The sequence below is a fragment of the Nannospalax galili genome, unplaced genomic scaffold (genome assembly GCF_000622305.1).
Source record: "Nannospalax galili isolate Female #2095 unplaced genomic scaffold, S.galili_v1.0 scaffold253, whole genome shotgun sequence".
Lineage (NCBI taxonomy): Eukaryota > Metazoa > Chordata > Mammalia > Rodentia > Spalacidae > Nannospalax > Nannospalax galili.
In genome coordinates, this window is record NW_008335287.1 from 793,204 (window position 1) to 816,675 (window position 23,472).

Genomic DNA, 23,472 nt, shown 5'->3' on the forward strand with positions numbered 1-23,472 from the left:
ACAAATAATAATAATAATAGTAATAACAATAATAATTTTAATTTTAAAGAGAAAGCTAGCCAAACACAGGTCTTTATCATGCTCTACTTTACAGTTGTAGATGCAGTGTAACTAGCTGCTTCAAGCTCTTGCCATCTTGACTTTCCTACCATGATGGGCTGTGCCCTCAAGTTGTGAGCCAAAATAAACTCTTTCTCCCTTAAGTCACTTTTGTCAGGGTATTTTATCACAGCAGCAGGTAAAGTCACTAAGACAAATGGAAGAGGATTATATTTAACTGTGTCAGATTAAAAATCTTCCCTAGATCTATCACACACACATACACCCCTCAGAGTCAGATTCACAATAAATGTGGTAAGAGTTATTTAGTGTATCCCTAACCACAATACCCATGTAACAGCAGATTCACCCAAAGACAAAAGCCTGGTGTTCCCTTTGATAAGACAGCACACATACACAAACGTTCTCACACTCACACACACACATATCCCATGTGCTCAGGATAAGGCCAGCAAGGAGCGAGGAGGAGGAGGTGTTCTTTGTTTCCCTCCTTCAGCCTCAAACAACTTGCCTCCTCCCTGGGAGTCCTTGTTATTCTGAGCATGCTCTGAGGCAAGAACAACTTGACTAGAAATCTATCAGAGAGACTGGCTGTATCATTTTTAACACTCATTCACTTTCAGACACCATTTCAGAAAAGTAGAAAACAAATATCCAAGACATCCGAATGCCGCAGTTTAGGTGTCATAAATAGCTTTTGGAATAGTACCTTTCTCCTTCTCATGGTGACAGGTACAGCCAACAAGGCTGAGAAGAAAGCTTACATCACAGATTGGTGCCTGCAGTGCTCCAGCAGGAAATTACAGCACTGCCCTGTGGTCCTGAATACAGAATATCTCTGTTAGCACAGAGATGGAATTTCAGTGTTCCCAGGAAACCAGATCAATAAGTAATAATGTTCGATCAGATATAGCTTATAAATGTGCTCAGAAAACTATCCTATGAAAGCAATGCACATATAAATCCTAACAAAACAGAACACTTTGGGGTAATAAATAGCTACCCAGGAATTTTCACTGTCTGCTGTGGAATTTTTCAAATGAACAAAGCTTAGGAGAAGAGTTTCTAGATCTATATCTTATAATGTAGCTGTTTGTCAAATACCAAACAATTATTGGCCAGGTGGAAGGCAATTGGCCTCCAAACATAGACACAAAGAGACCGAGTCTGGAAGAAAATTGATTTTTGCCATTCACTTACTACTTTGCCATATAAAATCCTAAATGAAGTCAGTGTTATTTGTCTAGTAATAAATAGCTTATGTTATTTATTTGTTAATAAATAGCTTATTTATTTGTCTAGTAATAAAAATACTTATGTGTGGGAAGGATTATGCACATGTTCATGTGGGTATCTGTGCTTGTACATGTGGGTGTGCACACGCGAGTGTGTGTGGAGGCCAGAGATTGATGTCGGGTATTTTCCTCATCATTATTTCTACATTTATTTTTTGTGACAGGGTCATTGAGCCTGGAATTCATCAATTCGGGTAGGCTAGCTGGCGAGAAAACCTCAGGGTTCCTCCTGCCTCTGTCTCCCCAATACTGGGATTACAGACATGTGCTAATGTGCCTGGCTTTTTATGAAGGTGCTGGGGATCCAACACAGATCCTCACTTTACTCACTGAATTATCACCCCAGCCACTCCCCAATAACTTCTTTTCTTTTTAAAAATATTTTATTTATAAAAAATTTAAAAATAAAAAATAAAAATTTTTTTAAATTATTTATTTTTATTTTATGTGTATGAGTATATTGCTTGCATGTATATAAGTACACCTGTGTTGTGCAATGCCTACAGAAATCAGAAGGGTGTTGGATCTCCTGGAGCTGGAATTATGGACAATTGTTAGCCACCATATGGGTACTAGGAACCAAATCCAGGTCCTCTGCAAGAGTAGTCAGTGTTCTTAACCTCTGAGCCATCTCTCCAGCCACTCCACCCCCCCCCCCGTAACTTTTTCTAGGTATGTAGCACACCTTGTCAACAAATCTTTATGATTTAATGTAATGATATACATAACACAGACAGGATGTACTGCAAGGTTGGAATGTAAGAAATTAAGTAGTGTCACTTCTGTGTAGCTAAATGAATTTGATTTCTGTCCCCAAATTTCTAAGTGTTGTTACTAAGGCATATCTTGTAATAACAAGGTGGGGAGGGGGGATTCTTTGTAGCCCAGCAAATTTTTATCCACATGTAAGAAAAGATAAAGAAACATGAGTTCTAAGGGTGATAATGAAAGCCAAATTCTTTAACATAGACCTCTCATTTTATTGATGGGTTTTCAAGTGAAATCGACTTTTCCACTTCTATTTCCTGGGATTGCTGAGACCCAGTAATAAAGAAGTGACTGTAGGGTCACCATTGCTCTCTTGGTTGTGCTGGTATGCCCTCTGGGAGTTGGAATACATAGGGCAAAGTTCATGTGCTCAAAGATGTTCTCCAGCAGATCCTATTCAGGAATCTCTCCTTTGAATCCCTCACCAGCAGGTGTTCGTGTGCAAGAAACGAAGAGAGCAAATAAGCGTTAATACCGCCCAACATTTATTAAGCATGCGTCATGTACTCTGCACCTTCAGGGTTCTGAGCTTTAAATATAGTATCTCATGCAATGCCCACAAATCCAGGAGTGAGTAGACTCTTTCTCTCATTTTATGCAGGAGGTAAAACTATGTATAAAAGTTTGAACAGTAAGTAGCTGACAGCATCTTTGAGTCTGGAATAGCTCCCTTTACCACAGTTCTTTGTTAGCAGAGGCAACCACACAGATTGATGCATTCAACCTTCATAATAACCCAATGACAAAGCATTATTATGGAGTAATTCAGGCAGAGGTAACTTTCTCAGGGTCACTTAGTAAGACCTAGAACTAGAATTTGAATCCCTTCAAAGTCTGTGTTCTTTCTACCATCCTACATTGCTGCCACCCAACATTTGGCCTGCATATTGTAAAGAGAATACAGTGTCCCACTTTGTATTTAGTGAGGCAAATATAAAAGAGAAAAATCACAGGACCAAGAGGGACTGTCTTAAGATTTTGTCCTTTTACTTCAAGGGTAAGGAAGGCATTGTTTGGTTGAGGAGAACAGTGTTTAGATTTTCCAGAAGGTGTGGGAAAGGGAATCTGCCAGTACCTGAGGGACAGAGGGTATGCTCAGCCTGCTAGGAGGAGGACTCTTATGCCCAGTCCACTGCTGATGTCTACATACAATGGAACACTTCAGTACAGTGACTTAAATAGGAGTTTATTCTTCCATCCTAACAAGAAGCATGGTAGTTAGAGTCTTCAGATGCTGACTCACACTCTCCTCTTCCCCGTCCCCCACCCCTACCAAGTTGGCTTCCTCCAAATGCAAGTCAGAAGACACCCCAATCCACCTCAAAGACTGGAACCATCAAGAGAAACTACACCAACCACACTGGTCCCGTGTCAGCTCTCTCAGACCCTCCTTCCCCCAGCAGATTTACACCTAGGTCCTATCCATCAGCACTGTGGGCCTCAGCCACCCCAGCAGACAGCAAGGATCCAAAGCAGTGCTTACCAGGACACACTGCCTCCCTGCAGAACTGCAGGTGGGTGGGTAGTATTGGAAATCAAAAGGAGAGTGGACCTTTGGTTAGGAGGCTGAAGAGGACTTAGAGCAAAAGCAGGAGGGAAGAGGACTTTGGTGGCATGGATACCCTCCTGTCCTTCCTTCATCTTTGTCATCCCCAGATCATCACACCAGAACCTCCCCCTTCCTTCTTCATCCTGCTCTTGATTTTCCTCATTATTTCTGCCCCAGACCAATAACCTTTGGGCTAAGTATTATCACTAGAAATCAGCTCAGCTGACTCACCTTTTTTTTTAATCCTTAATGACTCACTTTTTTTTTAATTTTTTTTTTTTTGTCTTTTTGAGACAGGGTCTCCCTGTAGTCCCAGCTGACCTGAACTCACTATGTAGACCAGGCTGGCCTTGAACTCACAGAGATCCGCCTGCCTTTGCCTCCCAAGTGCTGGGTCTAAAGGCACGTGCCACCATGCCCAGCCTTTTTTTTTTTTTAATATTTTCTTTAATTTGATTTTTTTTAATTTTATGTGTATGCGTGTATTGCCTGCATGTAGGTAAGTGCACCCATGTCATGTGATGCCCGCAGAGGTCAGAAGAGGCTGTCGGATCCTCTGGGACTGGAGTTAAGGGCAGTTTTTAGCTGACATGTGGGTGCTGGGATTCGAACCTGGGTCTTCTGCAAGAACAACCAGTGTTCTTAACCACTGAGCCATCTCTCCAGCCTCACGACTCACTTTTTTTTATCCTTAAAAAATGATAGACATTAAATAAATGATTATTAATGAGATGTGGACATTCCAGGTAGATATTAAGTGGTAGGGTCTATGACTCTCATGGCCAGAAATATCCACTGCTTCAGAGAAGAAAGGGTTCAGGAGCCCACAGAAGGACAAGAATCCACCAATACAGTGTTACCTCAATGACCCAGTCTCAGACAAGAGGACTCTGGGGAGGCTAATGGCTTCTGGGTTCAAGGACCTATGGCAACCCCATGTGACCCTGCATGACAGCAACTCAGAGTTTCCTTCTTTCTCTCTGCAGAGCCAGCTCTCCCAGGCACTGAATGGATTGTCAGACAGGGCCAAAGAAGCCAAGGAGTTTCTGGTGCAACTTCGCAATATGGTGCAGCAGATCCAGGTATGACTGGCTAGAGACAGAAGCCGGTGCCTCAGGCTGACGCAAAACTAAAAGGCGTCTTGTTTATGAATTCTGAGAAAATCCCTATTGATTTTTATCGGCCCTGTCTCTTCTACACAGGCAAACACACACAAAGCCCAGCTTCGCACATACTCCTTCCTGAGGTGGCTGTCTTTTGTAACAAGCCACAGACACTGCCTTGCTTTCCAAGTGCTTCCTGCCTTCCACTCTGAAACCATAGTTCTCTACTCCAGTGTTTTCAGACAGAAGGCTATTTCTTTGTGCATTCGGGTGGTTATTCTGAGTTTCCGAAACTCTATAGGTTCTCCAAACATAATTTTATTTAACATTAACAGGTCATCTCTCTCTCTCTCTCCCTGCCTCTCTCTGTCTCTCTCTCTCTCTTCCCCACCTTCTTCCTGCCCCATACTAAAGTGTTTCTTCTACTGAGACACGTGGATGTTTTCGACGGTAGTCCTTGGTAACTATACTTTCAGATTACTTTATCTGGACACAGTGACCAGCAGGTCAGCCAGCACTTAAGAACACATAAATTTTCTACTACAGCAGGAAAGGAAAAGCCATAAAATGCATAAAATAATGACCCTCTGTGCTGTTTACCATTCTTGTATGTTTTGAGGTTTTCCTCACAGAACTAACCTTAACTCTGCCCTCCAGTCAATTGGCTTTTTGAGTTACTGTTTAACTTATATCAAAGCAGAAATGAATTTTTAAATGGAAGCCAGCCTTTCAAAGCATCACACACTGGTTTCCTCGCCTTTTGGGGAGGGGGGTATGCATGTGCATGTTAAAACTTTTGATTCCCAGCAGTTTTGTACACTTCCTTCTGTTTTTTCAAAGCAATGGAGTTTATCAATCGGCTCTTTCTTTGCTTTAGCTGGCACAAACTGTGTAGCCCCAGGCTTGCCTCTGTCTTGCCTTTCCATCCAGCAAAGTGTTCTTTTTGTAAGAACACAGTGGCAGAGCCTTCAAGGGGAAGGCGTCCTCTTACCTACCCCCACCACTACCCTGCACAGGACACAGCGAGCTCTTGAATGATGTTTTTCAAGGACCTTCTTTGAGAACTCAAAAGACCATTACCATGAGAGCCAAAATTAGCAACCATAGGAGCCATTGCTCAATTACTAATGCAGGTCTTATACAAAGACTTTGTATTTAAAGAAAGCCACCAAAGCAGTATCAGTGGACAGTTATCTTTAATAAATATCTATAATTCTGAATTGCTTACCTGAAAGACATATATAGGTTAAAATCAAATAAAAATGCTAAATTAATCTGGTTTGTAGTTTAGCTATCATGGAGTCACTCTAATTCATTTACTATGTAGCTACTATTCTCCAGCAAGCTATCGTGTCATATCTGACTTTGCAGCAAGGTATTGCTTGTCACCAACATCACTTATTCTTTGCCGTTGCTTTTCTTTGTCGTAGGGGCAGCTGCTTTTGCCCATTACCCTTGGACCTTATATAGTTCTGCTGTTGATGACATCGGGTCATTGTTTAATGTTGACGACCCCTGTCATCCACTCTTCTTCCTTCCACTGAATTTGGTGATCCTTTCTCTCTCCTGACTTGGCTCTACCTCCCTCCCCTGGTTACTACCTTCCAGCATGCAGAGCTGAGCACATGGGCTCTTTAAAGGAGCCATGCACCACTCTACAAGCTAAACCTTTATTGTACATTTTATAATTCAAACTTCAGAGGTGATTTCTTCTTGATAAAAATGAATTTAAGCAACAAATGCCTACCCTTTTCCATCTAAATTTAAAGCAAAACAGTACCATTGTAGAACATCCTTTACCAGTGATTTGAAAAATACTCGGTGTGCTCTGTGGACAGATTCCTCTCCATTCTTTTCAGTGGGAAGGGTTAGGACCCTTGGTTTCTCTGGCTACCCAAGGCCCTCTTGTCTGTGCCTGAGAAGAATGCTCTCTTGTGCAGGAGAACAGCGTGGAGTTTGAGGCCTGCCTGGTGGCCCAGTGTGATGCCCTCATCGATGCCCTCAACAGAAGGAAGGCGCAGCTGCTGGCCCGGGTCAACAAGGAACATGAGCACAAGCTGAAGGTGAGTGGCAGGATGAGGACAGAGGGCAGCAACCAGATGTGCTCCCAGAGTCATGACGGGCAGTCACAGGAGGGTCCCATTCCTACCCATGTGGCCTGGCCAGACAGCAACAAACACATTGCTTCATTTGCCACTCAGCCTTCAGTTTCCTACCAAAATTTGCTGAGTGACTCCACTGGGCCAGAATCTGCTCTGGGTGCAGGAATAACAAGATAAATCAAAGTCTCTGCATTCATATGGCCTCTGTTCTCTCAGGAGGGGTGAACAGTAATCAAGATAAGAAGGAAAACACATCATGTTTTTTAAAGGCAAGAAAAGACAGTAAATACTAGGAATAAGGATTTCAAGTTTACATAAGGGGCCAGGGTGGCCATACAGAGGCAAAAACAATGTATTTTTGAATACAGAAATGAAAAACCTATGGTCTCCAAAAAATTAAATAAAATTTGTCTGTAAACTTTACAGTATAGACTTTTGTCACTACAAAGTAAAATCAATGGATCATGAGTCTAGGATCCTTTTGGCAGGATTGGTCTTCCTGGAGGCATGTGACAACCTGTCTGTCTCCCACTGGAGCAGCAGGATGGGGAGTGTGGAGCAGAAGGGAGTCCAGCAGTGAGCAGTCAGCTGACGACCACACATGTGGTCAGCAGGCCTCAGGGTGGTGCCTGGTGATGGAGAAGGGTGTGCAGTGTTGGCCTGGGGTCAGAGTAGAGTAAGCAAGCACCAATCAAGGCTGCTTGTCGGGTCTGCATCAGGAGGTACAGTAGGGGACCACCTCAGGGAGCAAATGTTACCTAGTAGGTGACCTTGACGGTAGTCACTTTCTCCAAGCCCCCTCTTCCTCTCACCATCTGCAGCTCCTCAAAGCACATTCAGAGCTACTCACTTGCTTCTTTTCTCACAGAAGTCTGTCAGTAACAGTGTGGGAATATAAACCTTTCACCCTTGCCTTTTGACTCTGATCGTCACTCTGGGGAATCTGTGGAACTGAGTCAAGCTACAGGCTATGCTGTAACAAGCAGGAAAGACTCATAAGGGCCACACCTCATGGTGGGTGAAGGGTGCAGCCTGACCTCCAGCTGGTGCTAATTGATGCCATGCCTCTGCCCCTTCCTGAAAGCAGCAGCACAGTGTTATCAAGGAGTGAGGTTCCTAGAATAAAGAGAATCTCAGATCTTGAAATCAGCATATGAACCTAGATTTGGAAAGAAAACTGCACAGGACACTAATGTTCAAAGATCCTGATAGTTTGGGTAGCAAACAAAGGCATATGAGCCCAATGCCCCTTCTAGAATAGTCATACATATTCCTGGGGTGAGTCTACTTGGAGGCCCCTCTCAGGATTATCTTAAGATGAACTCAAGATCCCGGGGGCTGCCAAACCAACCCCTGCCACAAGGAGCCTTTGAACAGGAGCCGAAGGGAAGAAGGGCTTGGGCTTTCCCAAGGATGTACTTTCTGTAATGGAAGTCCAGAGTACTGAATGTTAGGGTCTTCCTTAACATAGCTCTCTTCAACTCAGTGCCCGCCATGTTAATTATCATTTCCTCCCCAACAGCTCTGTCTTCTCACACCCAGGATCAAGCCTGTGGATTCCTTAAAGGGCTACGGAACTGTGGTTCATGCAGTATGTGTACAATTCCTAAACTGTAGGGAGAAACTGTAGGCAGTTGCAGATGTAACTATGCTTTTCTCCAAAGTGTTCTCTGAAGAGTTTTATTGTATAGATATCTATTTTACAGTTTTACCTGTAACAGTCTGGTAAATGGCTCGACTTGATAAACATTTTCATCCCAGAGTCAGGTTAGATCCGAATGATTGTTTTCTTTGAAGAGCCACTATTATCTGAAGTGAAATATCAAAATGCTGTGATGCTTGATTCTGCAGTTGCCCAACAGCAACACAGAGGAGCATCCTTGATGAGCAAATCCTGCCTTTGATAATAGCAATAGTGAGAACTGGGGGAAATATTCTTTGAGGCAAAAGTATACAAATTATAAGGATCATCTCAGTAATTTCTCATAGCAGCTCTATGAGTTCATGATCACTGCTGTTTCCATTCCTGGGATGAAGGAATGACAGCACCATGATATTAACTGGTCTGAGAGTCACAGAGCCCACAATCTGAATGAGAGCCCTCCATTGTTCCTGGCAGGTAGAAATTCCATGCAGAGGCCAGGCATTTCTCCTTAGCCAGACAGTACCTAATGCATACTGTGAGGGGCAGAGTGCTGGACAGGAGTGCAGAGAAGGCAGGGGCACAGAGGCGACTCAGAATCAGTCTTGTCTTTATAAAAACAATAAGCCACAGATGACTGAAGACAGGTAGACAGTAAGCTACTGGGAGAGAAATGAACCAATACCATAGAAGTTTGTAAGGACAAAATCACTTGCAGCTCTAAGGGTCACCAAATGCCTGGTGGTAGAGCAGCATTGCAGTTGCCTAAACCTGAGGAGGCATGTGTTAAAGGCCACTGCATTTCTGCCCACAGGACTCAGCTAAGCTTCTAGGGAAGAAGATGTGACTAACAGAGCTGCCCTTTGGTCTTGTGCCGGTCAGTTAGTCCTCGGAGCTGATAGAAGTTTTCTGTTTCATCACCTGCTCTGATCACTAAAAGACTCTCACGGTAGCCCTTCATTTACTATCCCACAGAAATCTAGAAATTAATTTTTATGGCAATCATCAAAATATTATATGCATTTGTGTGTGTGTGTGTGTGTGTGTGTGTGTGTGTGTTTTACTGGGATTGAACCTGAGGCCTCATACATGTTAAGCAAGCACTCTTCCCCCAAATACACTATCCCTACCCCACCCTTCTTTTTAAATTTTGAGAGTCTTGCTCAATTGCCCCGACAGCCAGACCTTAAACACACTCTGAACGTGTGACCTTCCGGCATCAGCCTCTAGAATAGCTGTGTTTACAGCCTGCACCACCAGACCTGGCTTCAAATATCACTAAGTCACATGGAGCTGTGTAGAATAAGCTATCACTGTCTTTGGGACATGAACCAGAAAGCTAGTTTCCCAGCTAACTAGCAGAACAACCATTTAAGTACCTAGCCATAAAATTTCAACTTTTCCTTAATGGAAGTCTCTATCAAACATTGCAAACACTCTCTGGCATGATGAAGGTGAGCACAGTGAGTGGTTTGTGATGTCACATGGTCACTGTAGAGGTGACTCCAACTGTGCTCTATGGGAGAAATGGAGGCCAGCAATCTGGATGGAAGAGAGAATCAGACATTGAGAAAGCATAATTTATTCACGACGTGTCAACAAACAACAGAGGTCATGACCAGCCCCTGGGCCCTCTGCTTGGTGCGCCCTCTACTGGATAGACTGAGAATATCAACCTTGGCCTATGCAGCAGGTGCACAGGAGATGCTCAGGGACAGCGATCAAGCATCCCTGGGCCTCCGTGCCTGCGACTATCCGCATTCTTTCCCTTGACAGCACTTCTGTCGGGGGGCTGTGCTGCAGGCCACACAGATGCCATGAGGCCACCGGGCAGAGGACACTGCCACCCTCATTCCACCCCGCTCAGACCTCATGGCAGAAAGAGACAGGTGGCTGGTTGTGCCCCTCGGCAGCAAAGCTGTTCTGTCTTCTGTCTCTGGTTCATTTCTCTGCCATTTTCAGCCACTTGTATCCGTTGCTGCTTCTAAAAGAGTCAGGGATGCGCTGCCACCATGGCTACTGATACCAGCTTCACAGCACTCTCTTCCTCCTTTGTTCTTGCTTGTTCGCTTGTTTGCTGTTGTGGTGGTTTGGGTGTCGTTGTTGTTGTTGTTGTTTCTTGCTGCTGAGACTTGTGAGGGAAGCCTGGCCTTGTGTGGACTCCTCACCAGGCACAGCACTCCTTTCTTTGTTGGCTGGATCGCCCTCACTGTGTGGACTCCTCACCAGGCACAGCACTCCTTTCTTTGTTGGCTGGATTGCCCTCACTGTGTGGACTCCTCACCAGGCACAGCACTCCTTTCTTTGTTGGCTGGATCGCCCTCACTGTGTGGCAGTCATTTCACACTCTTCGTTTCCAAGGGCTGCTCTTGGCTGACAAAGAGGGCCTGTGCGTGTGTGTGCGTGTGTGTGTGTGTGTGTGTGTGTGTGTGTGTGTGTGTTTCTGGCAACTTTGTCTCCTTGTGCAATTCAAAAGGCCATGGGATGCTGGGATCACAGGTCTAGATGCTCCACTCATTCCTCTCATTGAGAGCACTGTAGCCTTAAACAAATGTAAGGGTTCCCATGGGGCAAGATGGAGCTGGGTAAGGAAAAGCCTGGATTCTGCACCATAGAGACCAAGCTAGAGGCTGCACTTTGTCACTAACTAGGTCTCTAACTTTGGGTAATTCTGTGGCTTAATTTCTCTCATCTGTGTGTCAAATAGGGCTAGAAGTAGTACTGTGGGGTGTGGTAAAGCACTTAGCACAGTACTCACTATGGAGCATTGTGAAGTACTCAGCACATTACCCAAATTTAACTCTCACCTCTGTTACCACCGAGAGACTAACTAGGCATATAATTTCATTCGACAAGTGTTTCCAAGAGCTAGCTTCCCATACCCCACTGTTCATAGACAGAATTACCCCAAATACTCTGAACAAATACTCTGGCTTGGGGTCATAACTGATCATTCTATAAAATATTTTACCAAGTTTGATGTGCTATTAAAAGCTTAAAAATAAAAAAACCAGAAAGGCTTTGAGATATGTATAGATGTGGTTATATTTTAATAATCCTGTTTGAAATGGAAATTACGGTTACTGCTCCTATGATTTGAAAAAGTGCTGGGAGCCACATATCTATTTTCAGGATGTGAGAAATGAAAGCAAATGTCAGGAAAACATTAGGGAGAAAAATATCTTTGAACTTCCAGGAAATATTGCTGGTTCTGGTTTGGAATGAGGTGGACAGTGCCCAGACAATCAGCAGAGGAAGATGGAGCCCCGGTTCTCCTCCCTGTGTGTTACATGACCATCCTCAGCTGAAGAAGGTCCTAGATGCCCCTCAGTGTCTGTCATCCTCACAGGGAGTTTGCAATAACCTTAAAAATGTTCCCTTAATGTGTCATTAAAGAGATCTATCTATGTGCTTTTTAATTTCACAAATATTTATGTCGTTTTCATTTGATAAGCTCAAAGTATTATCTGGGAATTGTTTTTGTATATATTATATTCAAAATTTGAAATATTTCTATTATCATCTTAAACATGTTCTCTCTTCAACATGTTAGAATAAATTGATCCAAGTTTGAATAACAAAAGTTGATAGGTCTTGACCTTTATAACATCCCTTGGAAGCAAAAATGTTAGTTATTCACAGTTACTGGGGTAGGAATTTAATCTTTAATTTCCATATATAGTCAGTAAATTTGACATACCAACAAAATTACCCAGCGAGAATGTAATGATAAAGCTCACAGAGTTATAGAACTTCCACATTAATGGAGGGCTCCCCTCTGTCAGCCGTGGTTATATGTAGACGACTTCATTCTGGGGCCTGCTGTCCTACTGGGTTTTCATAAAATAGTTACCATTATTTCCATCATTTGTTTTACTGTGTTCTGTTCCCATTATTTATGCAAATAATTAATTATACTATATCATTAAGCATGAAAAACGCCATCATGATACTATTGACAGGAAACTCCTGAATTCTGCATCTTGCCATTGTTTCCATTGTGTCCGAGCAGGCAGATGAAAGAGAGGAAAAACCAATATGCCCAAGCTCACAAGGAACTTTTAAATAATTAGGTACAGTCACTGCTAGTAAGAAAAAGAAAAAAAAATTCAAGACATTTACCAGCCCAGACCCAATCAAGTGGGTGCAAAGATTTAGGCTTATCCACTGGAATGAAAACTTTTTCAGAAATCAAGCACCTAGAACAATACCAGCCCTTTAATTACTTATCCTCAGTCAAGGTTGAGAGGGGCAGTACTAACAACCTAACCACAGTTATGACTGGCCCAAAACCATTGTTAATGAGAAACTTTTTTCAGGGTTTCATTTGGCAAGTTCTATGGCCCTCTGTTTCCCACCATGGAGAAGTAAAAGTCATAAAATCTGTGTAGACAGAGGGCTCAGTGTCCCCACGGAATCAGCAGGATGCTACTGCACACAGCTTCCCAGGATAGGGAGCACACCTTTGAATACCCCACCCCATTCTGGCAGTGTCATGAAGAGCAGTGTCACATGCCTTTGGTGCCTTTGATAGGATCAGCCTTCCTCCAGAAGGCACCTCACTTACTCTTTGGGGATGAGGGAATGATCCTCTATATCTGCTATACCTGCTGCCCCAGGTTACATCATTCTCAAGCAGCCACACCCCTGGTAACTATTCTATGTGGGCAGAATGCCACCAAATGCTTCTCTCCCCACAGCTCGTGCTTCCTCATTAACTTCTCTGTGCTAGGACACAGTCTCCTAAACACTAACCGCACTCTGCATGTTCCACTCAGTGTTTACTGATAAACTGCTGGCACCATTCACACTTCTAGAACAGAAAGTTCACAGCTTTACTGTTAAAAATCTCAACTCAAGCTGTCCTCAAAACAGGTGCGTGCTTTACTTGAGAGGCCTAAATGATCCTTTTCTTAACAAGAACTCAAGGTTTCAAACTTGTCTTTGGAAAGATTGCTTTCAGGTAAGTCCAAACATTCATACAAAGGGCAAGATTGGAGAATGAGGGAAAATTTTTGTCTCAAACCCTGTGAAAAATAATGACAGATGCTGTTTCACCTTAATTTAAATTTCTCCAAGTTTCAAAGAATGTAGCCATACAGCGTAGATAATATGTGGCTGGGGGATAACAGGAGTATTCTCTGTTTAACCAAATGAGCCAAACAGCCAGAGCATTTCGCCTTTGATCCCCACATGAGTCATTTCAAAGCATCAGTTGTTATGTGCTTCATAATGTGGTTGGACATACAGACACTCCCTGACCAACCAGCCAAGCCAATAGGGAGCAAATTCCTTAGGCTTGAACCTGGAAAGCACATGTGCCTTAAATAGAAAAGAGCAAATAAAAAGGATTAAAGGGCTACTTTATGTGGTAAGAGGAAACTGTAAAACTGTGATAGAAAGTAATAGATTATATTTAAGAAAACATTTTTTAAATAGGAGAGAGAATGTTAGCAATTGCTCAGACTGGCAATTTGTAAGTGATGTCACTCTAGATTGCATGACAAATTCCATGATTCGAGAGTATTTATTCAGAAAAATAAATAAAATTTAAAAGAGACACATGTAAAAATGGAAAGGTGAATGGAGGTAGAAGAAGTTACCAAGTTCACTTGGATAAAATAACAAAATTCCTTTTAATCAACCCTAAGTCCTGCTGTGAGTTATGTCACATAAGCTGCTTAGAGGAAGGCAATTGGCCTATCAGTGATGGAGATGTTCTACCTGTATGAGTAAATCTCCTCAGTGGATCTATGCTAGAGGAAAAAAATCTGATAATTCAGGGACACATCAGTCCTGCCTCATATTCTCTTTCCCGATAAGAACTGGTGTCATATCCTGACCCAAAGAATGACCATTGTAAGTTTGCCATTTAACAAAATGAAGCCGTTCCAGCTATCACTAAGCACATGCCCTTCAGAACAAATGGCAGCTCTGCTGATAAAATTCTGAAAACTTTCTCCGAAATTATGGACTACAGATTAAGCCGCTGTCCCTTGGGAATTGATTTAGACTCTAGTGTGGATGAAAGCAAGGTGCTGTTCTCCCATGACCTATTTCTGTCTCTCCTGTGACTTGCACAGTACCCAAGAAAAGTGACTTGACTCCTGCCAGATGCAAACACGGTGCCAAAGGGTTCTCAAGGACACCGGCGTCTAAGCCCAAAAATGTGTAACTCAGAGAAAAAAAATGTCATGCCTAGCTTCCTAGGAGCTGCCTTCAATAAAACTCCAAGTACAAAACTAAAAAGTAATGCGAAGGGAAGGAATGACACAGGTCAAAAAGCTGAAAGAACTGATAAAAGTCAAACAAGCGGGGAAATGTTTATAGTCTTAAAAACTTTGGGACCTAGGGCTGGAAAGATGGCTCAGTAGTTCAGAGCACTGGATGCTCTTGCAGAGGACCCAGGTTCAGTTCCCAGTACCACATGGCAGCTAACAACCATCCATAATTCCAGTTCCAGGGAATAAAATACCCTCTTCTTACCTCCAAGAGCATTGCATGACATGAGTGGACTTGCATACATGCAGGCAATACACCTATACACATAAAATAAAATAATAAATGTAAAAAACCCTTGGGGTGGAGAAATGTCTTAATGAGTAAAGCACTTGCTGTGCAAGTATGAGAACAGAGTTCAGATCCCCAACACCATGTGAATGCCAGGTGGGCATGGTGGTCAATCTGCAGTCCCAACAATTTGGAAGGCAAAGACAGGGCAAGCTGGCTAGCCAGACTAGTGGAATTAGCTTCCAGTGAGAGACCCGACCTCAATATATAAGGTGGAAAGCAACTGAAGAAGGCCTCTGGCCTCTGTATGCACAAGCGCACTCATATGAACATGCATAGGTGCATATACACCATACACAGAGATGCAAACAAATTTTAATTAAAGATTTAAAACTTACAGCCAGGCATGGTGGTTCATGCCTTTAATCCTAGCACTCTGGAGGCAGGGACAGGTGAATCTCTGTGAGACTGAAGCCAGGCTCATCTACACAGTGAGTTCCAGGCCTGATGAGGCTGCAAGGAGACCCTGTCTCAAAAAGACCAAAAAAATAAATAAATAAATAAATAAATAAATAAATAAATAAATAAATAAATAAATAAAAATTAAATAAAAGCTTAAAATCTTTTAAAAATGTTTATACTCTTTAAATAATCTTTAATAACAGGGTAGCAGCACATGCTTTTAATTTCAGCACTTGGGAGGCAGAAGCAGATAGATCTCTGTAAATTCTAGGTCAGCCAGGGCTACGTAGTAAGACCCTGTCAAAATTCTTTAAAATATTTTCTGATTTGCTTTTTGTTTGTTTGTTTTTTCTTTTGTTCTTTGACACAGGGTCCTCCTGTAGCTCCAGCTGACCTGAGACTTGCTATGTAAACCAGCCTGGCCTCGATCCACCCATCTCTACCTCCCAAGTGCTTGGAATTTAAAATATTTTCACTCTTAAAAGATCTAGTTTTTTTTAAATATTTTTTATTTATTTTTATTTTATGTGTATGCGCATATTGCCTGCATGTAGGTAAGTTGCACTCATGTCATGTAATGCTTGCAGAGGACAGAAGAGACTGTCAGATCCCCTGGAACCAGAATTACAGACAGTTGTTAGCTGCCATGTGGGTGCTGGGATTCGAACCCACGTCTTCTGCAAGAAAAGTGTTCTTAGCCACTGAGCCATCTCTCCAGCCCCAAAAGATCTGGTTTTTGGCTGACTTCTTAAGGCAGGAGATCTCAGTTCAGAAAGTCTGTCATATGAACCCCATAATTCCATTTTCAGCAGTCATGTTTATCACAGGCTATTATGATTGCTGTGGGGTGGCTGATGGGTGGGAATGTAACAAGATGAACAAAATCAACTGTATGGACAGGCAGCCGAGGAGCCTCAGCAGTTGCCTGAGAAACTCACCACCTCTTTAGCAGTTCAACCATGAACTTCTGAGGAATGGAGAGAGCCCTACCCTCAGACAGCAGCAAGCACCAAATCAACCTTCCTTGAAAGGCAATTTGAACAGAGGATGCGGATTCTTAAGAGAATTTCTGAATGGTGTTCTTATTTCAGTACCTGTATGTGACAAAATTGCCCCTGAGCCGGAACCATCTACAGAGTCAACACAGCATTCCCTCTGTGCTGACTCAAACCTGACTTCTGCTGTGCTGCTGTGTTCAGATCTGGCCTGTGCTTGTACTTCAGACTTTCAGGACTCACAGTCACTGAGCAGGTGCCACTCGGATAAAGCAAGGCGACTGCTGGGCTTTCTGCTCCCTAGCAACCACGGTACACTGTCTACTCAAATATAGAAGGAAAACACCTTTGAGACCAGTCAGATTAAGCTTGTAAAACAGAGTAGTTTATCACCTGCCTTGAATCTGGTAATGTTTTACTTATGGAGCATTTGGGGAAATTCTGTTCTCCAAGAAGTAGAGGTCTGTTTACTTTTTGAATAAGAAATAAAACAATTTGTATTCTTTGAGCTCAGGTCAACAAATGATAAGTACTGTCAGGAACAAACTGGGTATTAGAAGGAAATAAACCAACTAGTGAATTTTGAACTTAAATTCTCTCAAGAGAAATCACAAAACTCATCCATACACCAAGGTAGTTTTCCTTTGGTTTGTTTAGTTTTTTTTTCTCTCTCTCTTTAGTTGTTATTAAGTTAAAGGCAATATGAAATCATCTATCCCTCAGAAAGTTAGGAGATCCAAACAGCTAAAGCAATCTTGAAGAACAGAGTTGGAATGCTCACACTTCCTGACCTCAAAACTTACTACAGAGCTGTAATTCCAAAATAGTGTGGATGCCTAGACTACTGGAATAAAGATGGACATCTAGACTATGGAACAGAATAGCCTAGAAATAAACTTTTGAATATTTGGACAAATGACTTTCCACAAGGTGCTCAGATTATTCCACTGGGAAAGGACAGTCTTTTCAACAAATGACATATGGAAACTGTGTATCCACATGCCAGAAATGAATTTAGACACTTACCTCACACCACACACAAAAATTAACTGAAAATGGATCAAAGATTCAAATATAAGACCTAGACTTTGAGAATTTTAGAATGAAATAAAGGAGGAAACCTAAATTGGATCTGTCAATGATTTCTTTCATATGATACCAAAGGCATAAGTAACAAGTGAGAAAAATAGGTAAGTTGGACTTCTTCAAAATTAAAAATACTCATCCCCAGGCCTAGAGAGATGGCTCAGCAGTTAAGAGCACTGGGTGCTCTTGCAGAGGACCTGAGTTCAGTTCCCAGCACCCACATGGCATCTCACAACTGTGCTTAACTCCATTTCCAGAGGGTCTGGTTCCCTTTTCTGGCCTCTGCAGGCATTACACACATGTGGTACACTTACGTACATGCAGGCAAAACACTCATACACAAAATAATAAAATAAAATAAAATACTAATACCCCAAGGACCTTGTGGAGAGAATAGAAATCAACCTGTGGAGCAGGGGGAAATATTTGCAAGTCATATATCTGATAAGATATTAATGTTTAGGATATATGAAGAATGCAAACAACTCAACAATAGCTACAACTAATGACCCAATTAAAACATGGCAAAGACAAATAGACATAGCTTCAAAGAAGATACACAAATGACCAATAAGCACATGAAAAGATGTTCAGTGTTGTTACTCATTACGGGAATGCAAATCAAAATCATGACAGTACACTATTTCTCCCCTGTTATGATGTTATTAGTATTAAAGTCTAACAATAAGTGTTGATAAAGATGTGAAGAAATTGGAACCCTTATACATTGCTGGTCAGACTGTAAAATGTACAGCTACTGTGAAAAACAGTATAGTGATTGTTCAAAAATTAATACAATTGTCCATTCTAGGGTCTATATCCAAAAGTAGTAAAAAGCCAAGACTCGCAAATGTTTGCACACCTTGTTCTTTACAGCATTGGTCACAATAGCCAAGAGGTGGAAACAACCCACACCTCCAGGGGGAATGAATGGGTAATGTGCATATACTGCAATATTGTTTAGTTTAGAAATTTTGACACATGCTACAACATAAGTGAACCTTAAAGGCATTAGGGTAAGTGAACTAAGCCAGTCACAAAAGGGCAATTTGCCATATGGCCCCATTTTATATGGCAATCCTAGCATGATGGAGACAAAAAGAGAACAGTGGCTGCCGAAAGCTGTGAGAGGATACTGGAATGCTTAGTGATTACAGAATTTCAGTTTTCAGAGATGAGAAATGTTCCGGAAGTGGACGACTCTGAGGGCTACATAACAATGTGAGTGTCACTAATGATACAGAAAGCTCTACCCACATGCTGTTAAACCAGAACTCTCATGGAATACACATTTTACCATGGCAAATGCAAGAACCAGAACTAGGTGAACAGGTTGTTAGAAAACTATGAAGAAGTGAAATGCCCTATAACAGAGGAGTAAGAATCGTTGAGACATCATTACCCACTCAGCTGGGATGTTTACACAGCCAGTAGCATTTACTGATGGTAGCAACATGGAAAACATCTGTGGTACAGTATTAAGTAGGGGGAGGTAAAACTGTCATGTGTTATGATTGCAATTATACATAAGTCTGGTTCCAGAGAAAAACTGAAATAAAATGTTAAAGTGCTTTGAATTTTTACATTAGGCTAGTGAGATGGTTTGCTTTGTTTGCATCCATTTCCTGTTTTGAGAAACAGATGTAATAATCCTTAATACAAAGTGAACTGATAATCAAAAGTGAAAAGTAGCAAGGAAATTTTTTAAATAAATTTTTAATATTTTTTCATATTATCCTTAAAATCCAAAATACTGAATTTTCAAGCTTTGGCAAAATCCCATAAATCCATAAGGTTGCTGAGAAAACCACCTTAATCCTCTGCTTCAAACGCCAGTCAGGAATCAGGTCACTGAGCAGAAGTCACAGAGACAAGCATCTCTAAAGGGAGAAACTTCTAAAGGAATGGCATACTTTTGTCACTGGGCAGACAGCTTCCTAGAGGCAGGATACATGCCAGAAAAATGCCTATCTAGGTTAAAACAAACTCTAAGTTCAGCAAACAGGGCAGCCTTGAAAAACACTCTCCAAAATGGCACAGTGATAGCAAGTGCGCCCTACTGCATCCATCATCTTTCTCCAACTCACTTGTTGACATCATCCCACTGTCTCTGACAAGTGCCACCTCAGTCATCTGGCTCTCTCCCATCCATTGAATAAAAAAGATTCAGAATGAATGTCCCTAGAGTTCAGATGATAACATTCTTTAGAAGGGGTAGGGGGCCAGGAAAATGGGCAAGTGTCACCAGTAGCCCTAGCTGCTTATGTGGAAACTGTAGCCCCCTTATAATCTTCCCATGCCCTCACCCTTAGAGTAGCTCACAGTAGGGTCAACTTCACATACAGTGTCTCCAGGATCCTACAAAGGCTCTTGTGCCAAGGTTGCCAGATTCACAGAGTTCCAACCACTATAAGCCAACCTCTATTGTCTTTTCTGAAGGGTCCTGTTGTTACCAATTTCCTGTAAGAACCTCATCTGGTACCTTCCAGAGCCATTGTCCATGCAGGGAATGGCACCAAGTGTTCTCATCCATTTAGGTCCATTTACATGATGCTCTTGGATTCTGCTTTGAGGAAGCTTTTCAAAATCCCAGCTTCTCTTCTGACCTCTGTCTTTTTGCATCATTCTGGTCTCTCATCAATCCCAGGTGGTTCGGGACCAGATCTCTCACTGCACAGTGAAACTACGCCAGACCACAGGCCTCATGGAGTACTGCCTGGAAGTGATTAAGGAGAATGATCCTAGTGGCTTTCTGCAGGTCAGTGTTAACTAGTTTCTGCTTCTGAGTCCAGATGTCCCATGGGACTGCATATAGGGCACTTAGATGGGACATCAGCAACCTGGCTTACCATGGGTCCCTCAGTAGCAGAACACACCTACACTGCAGTGGGCATGCCTGCTAACTGAACTCCACTGACTTCCTGGACATCTCCAACACCCTGTGCTATGACTGAGAAATGCATGGTCTGTGCAGGGGTTGCTTTTGCGTTTGTGTTTAATCATGAACACATAATTCCCCTTAAGTATTGCCTTGCCCAAGAACTGAGCCTTCTCCATTACAGTTCTGGATGGTTTTGTCAGCTCAAAGCCTCTGGGTGTGCAAGGTTCATACCTTGTTCGTTCCTCAGTCCTGGTCAGTAAGTCAGAGATTTTTCAAAGATAGTCAAGGGTTTTGTTTTGTTTTGTTTTGTTTGCTTTTTCAATGTTCATTATGAAATTCTATAGTGTAAGCTGGATTTTTCATGAGTTTTTTACGCCATAAGCTTAATAATAAGGAGCTTTTTGATAAGCTGAAACAACAGATCTAACTCACCTTCTGTGAAACTGGCCAAGAGTAACAGAGGGAGGCTAAACATAGGAAATGAAACAGTTCACTTCCAAAGAATAAAGTGATCATCCCATGAAGACAGTAAAGTTAAGATGTGAGAGTCTGTGTGTGCAGCTTGTCTAGACTTCAAACTTTCAAACCTCATTCCCAATTTTGTCTGGCTACCTGCACCTTGAAATAGAAACTTAGAGCTGTTGGCGCCAGTAGGATAAAGTTATTTCCACCATATTGTGCTTTACAGTGTCGGCTCAGAGGCTCAGTCATAAATGCACAATTGTATATCCAGGTTTGTCTGTTAATCAGTTTACAGCTGCTAATTATGGATAATGCCTTCCCTCTAACTCAAGAAAAGTGTTCAGATTTGCTTCATGAACTGTGGGAGGAGTGATGCAATTGAATGTGACATTGAATTTCTGAAGCTGTGGTCTTTGATGTAATTAGATTTCAGATGCCCTCATAAGACGAGTGCACTTGACTGAGGATCAGTGGGGGAAGGGCACACTCACTCCCAGGATGACCACAGACTTTGACTTGAGCCTGGACAACAGCCCTCTGCTGCAATCCATTCATCAGCTCGACTTCGTGCAAGTGAAAGGTGGGTACTTGCATTGATGACTCAGCGAGGGAGTGGTCCTGAGCAGATGTTGCTGCTTGAAGCAGGGTTAGTGACCTGTGATGAAGGCTATAAGATCCAGGGTGCTGCTAGAGATAGCTCAGGAGATAAGAGCATTTCCTGCTCTTCCACAGGACCCAGTTCAGCTCCCAGCACCCACTTCAGGAGACTCACAACCACCTGTAACTCCAGCTCCAGGGCATCTGATGCCCTTTTCTGGCCACCCCACACATGGCATATATACATGCACAGACACGTAAATAAAACATAAACATAAAATATTTTTTTTAATACAGAGTGGCTCTTATCTGTATCAAGTAATGAAAACATCTCCTTTTAGCTGTGTTACTCACTTCTGAGTCAGATAAATTCAGATCCTCTTAACACTTGATTCTTCCAGAGCTCTAGAGATTTCCCATCAGCAACACAGTAGGTGACATGCACAGAGGTAGTCAGAAAGAGACATCACTGCACATAGCTAAAACCTTGCCATGAGAAGTCACCCTGAAACAGTGTTGTAAGTCAAGGGAATCTTGGATTAAAATGAAGGGTTCCACCTGGATGGAGAGAGCAAGCCAGCTGTTAAGTGTTAGTGGGGGTGGAAGGTGAATCTTAGAGGATGGGCATCAGTTTGCCAATACTGGCAGAAAAATGCAAGCTGGGAAAGGAAATGAAAACTCGAGATAAAGTTTAAAATTAGTTTGTGTAACTAAGAGGTATGACAGGATCTGTCTGAACTTTTTTAAGTTGAGGGCCACAAAGGAAACTTAAGTATAAGTCTTTCAAAGAAAAATAAAAACTCAAACCAGCTATACAACAATACTTTTTATGGCAGTGTGAATAACCTCCGTCTGAAGGCTATTTCTGATTTTTCAAATTTTGGTTTTGAAACACATTCATGGGAAACTGCAAAAAATAGTAAGGAACCCTTTCTACCTTCATCCCGTTTCCCACAATGGTTATGTGCTGTATAGCTATACTGCAATGACAAGACAGAAAAGGTGACATCAACACAGGGTGTGCCTAGTTCTCTGCTATCTTGTGACATGTATAGCTTCATATAACCACCACGGCAATCAAGAAGTATTCCAAAGTCAGGTGTGATAATGCACACCTGTAATCCCAGCAAGGAGGCAGAGGCAGGAGGACCATGAATGCGCTCAGGCCAGCCTGAGCTACAAAGTAACATCCTGTCTCAAACACAAAACCAAAAAGAAAACCTTTCATCACAACTCCTCCTGCCATCACCCCAAACTCATGGCAACCACTCCAACTTTACCATGTTATTATTTTCCTATCTTTTTTTTTAAATAGGGCTGAGCATGGTGGTACACACCTTGAATCTCAGCACTCAGGAGGCAGAAGCAGGTGGATCTCTGTGAGTTCTCAGCCAGTCTGTTCTATATAGTGAGTTCCATACTAAACACAGCTATCTCAAATAAACAAACTAAAATATATAAACATTCAAACAATGCAAAAATGTAAACAATTCTTAAGGGACTGGAGAGATAGCTAAATGGTTAAGAGTACTTGCTATTCTTGCAGAAGACCAGAATTCAGTTCCTAGCACCTCCGGGTCCAGAGAATCCAATGTCCTCTTCTGACCTCTGCAGGCACTGTACTCATGTATACAAACCCACACACATATGCCCATAATTAAAAAATTTTAAATATATGTATATTTTTAAAACTGAAAAAATTTATTCTCATCCTGCAGCTCTTGATTTAGGTATCCACATAATAAATAGATCTTGAAATTAAAGCATTACAAATTTTGTAACTGCTTCCTTTTATCAGACAGAGAGACTCGTATGACCCAAGAAGTTTTAATGCTGTTAGGGCTGATCCAAGTTATTGGCGCACATATTTCTCGTGACTTTTTGCTCTCATTTATTTTCGGTTTCCTCACTTATTGATTAATATGTGTTGCTTTGGAAAAAAAACCTGAATATTTGAACT

The 23,472-nt window shown here is 42.1% G+C and overlaps 1 protein-coding gene across 6 annotated transcripts in view; it reads left to right on the top strand.

Moving 5' to 3' along the window:
• Positions 1-23,472, top strand: part of Trim9 (tripartite motif containing 9) — a 108,535-nt gene that overhangs the window by 53,667 nt on the left and 31,396 nt on the right. For all 6 annotated transcript variants that reach the window (XM_008829836.1, XM_008829837.1, XM_008829838.1 and 3 more), the window contains exons 2-5: positions 4,659-4,754; positions 6,716-6,838; positions 20,220-20,330; positions 21,342-21,495. In XM_008829836.1, the coding sequence (XP_008828058.1) occupies positions 4,659-4,754; positions 6,716-6,838; positions 20,220-20,330; positions 21,342-21,495 (484 nt within the window). The remainder of the gene's footprint in view (positions 1-4,658; positions 4,755-6,715; positions 6,839-20,219; positions 20,331-21,341; positions 21,496-23,472) is intronic.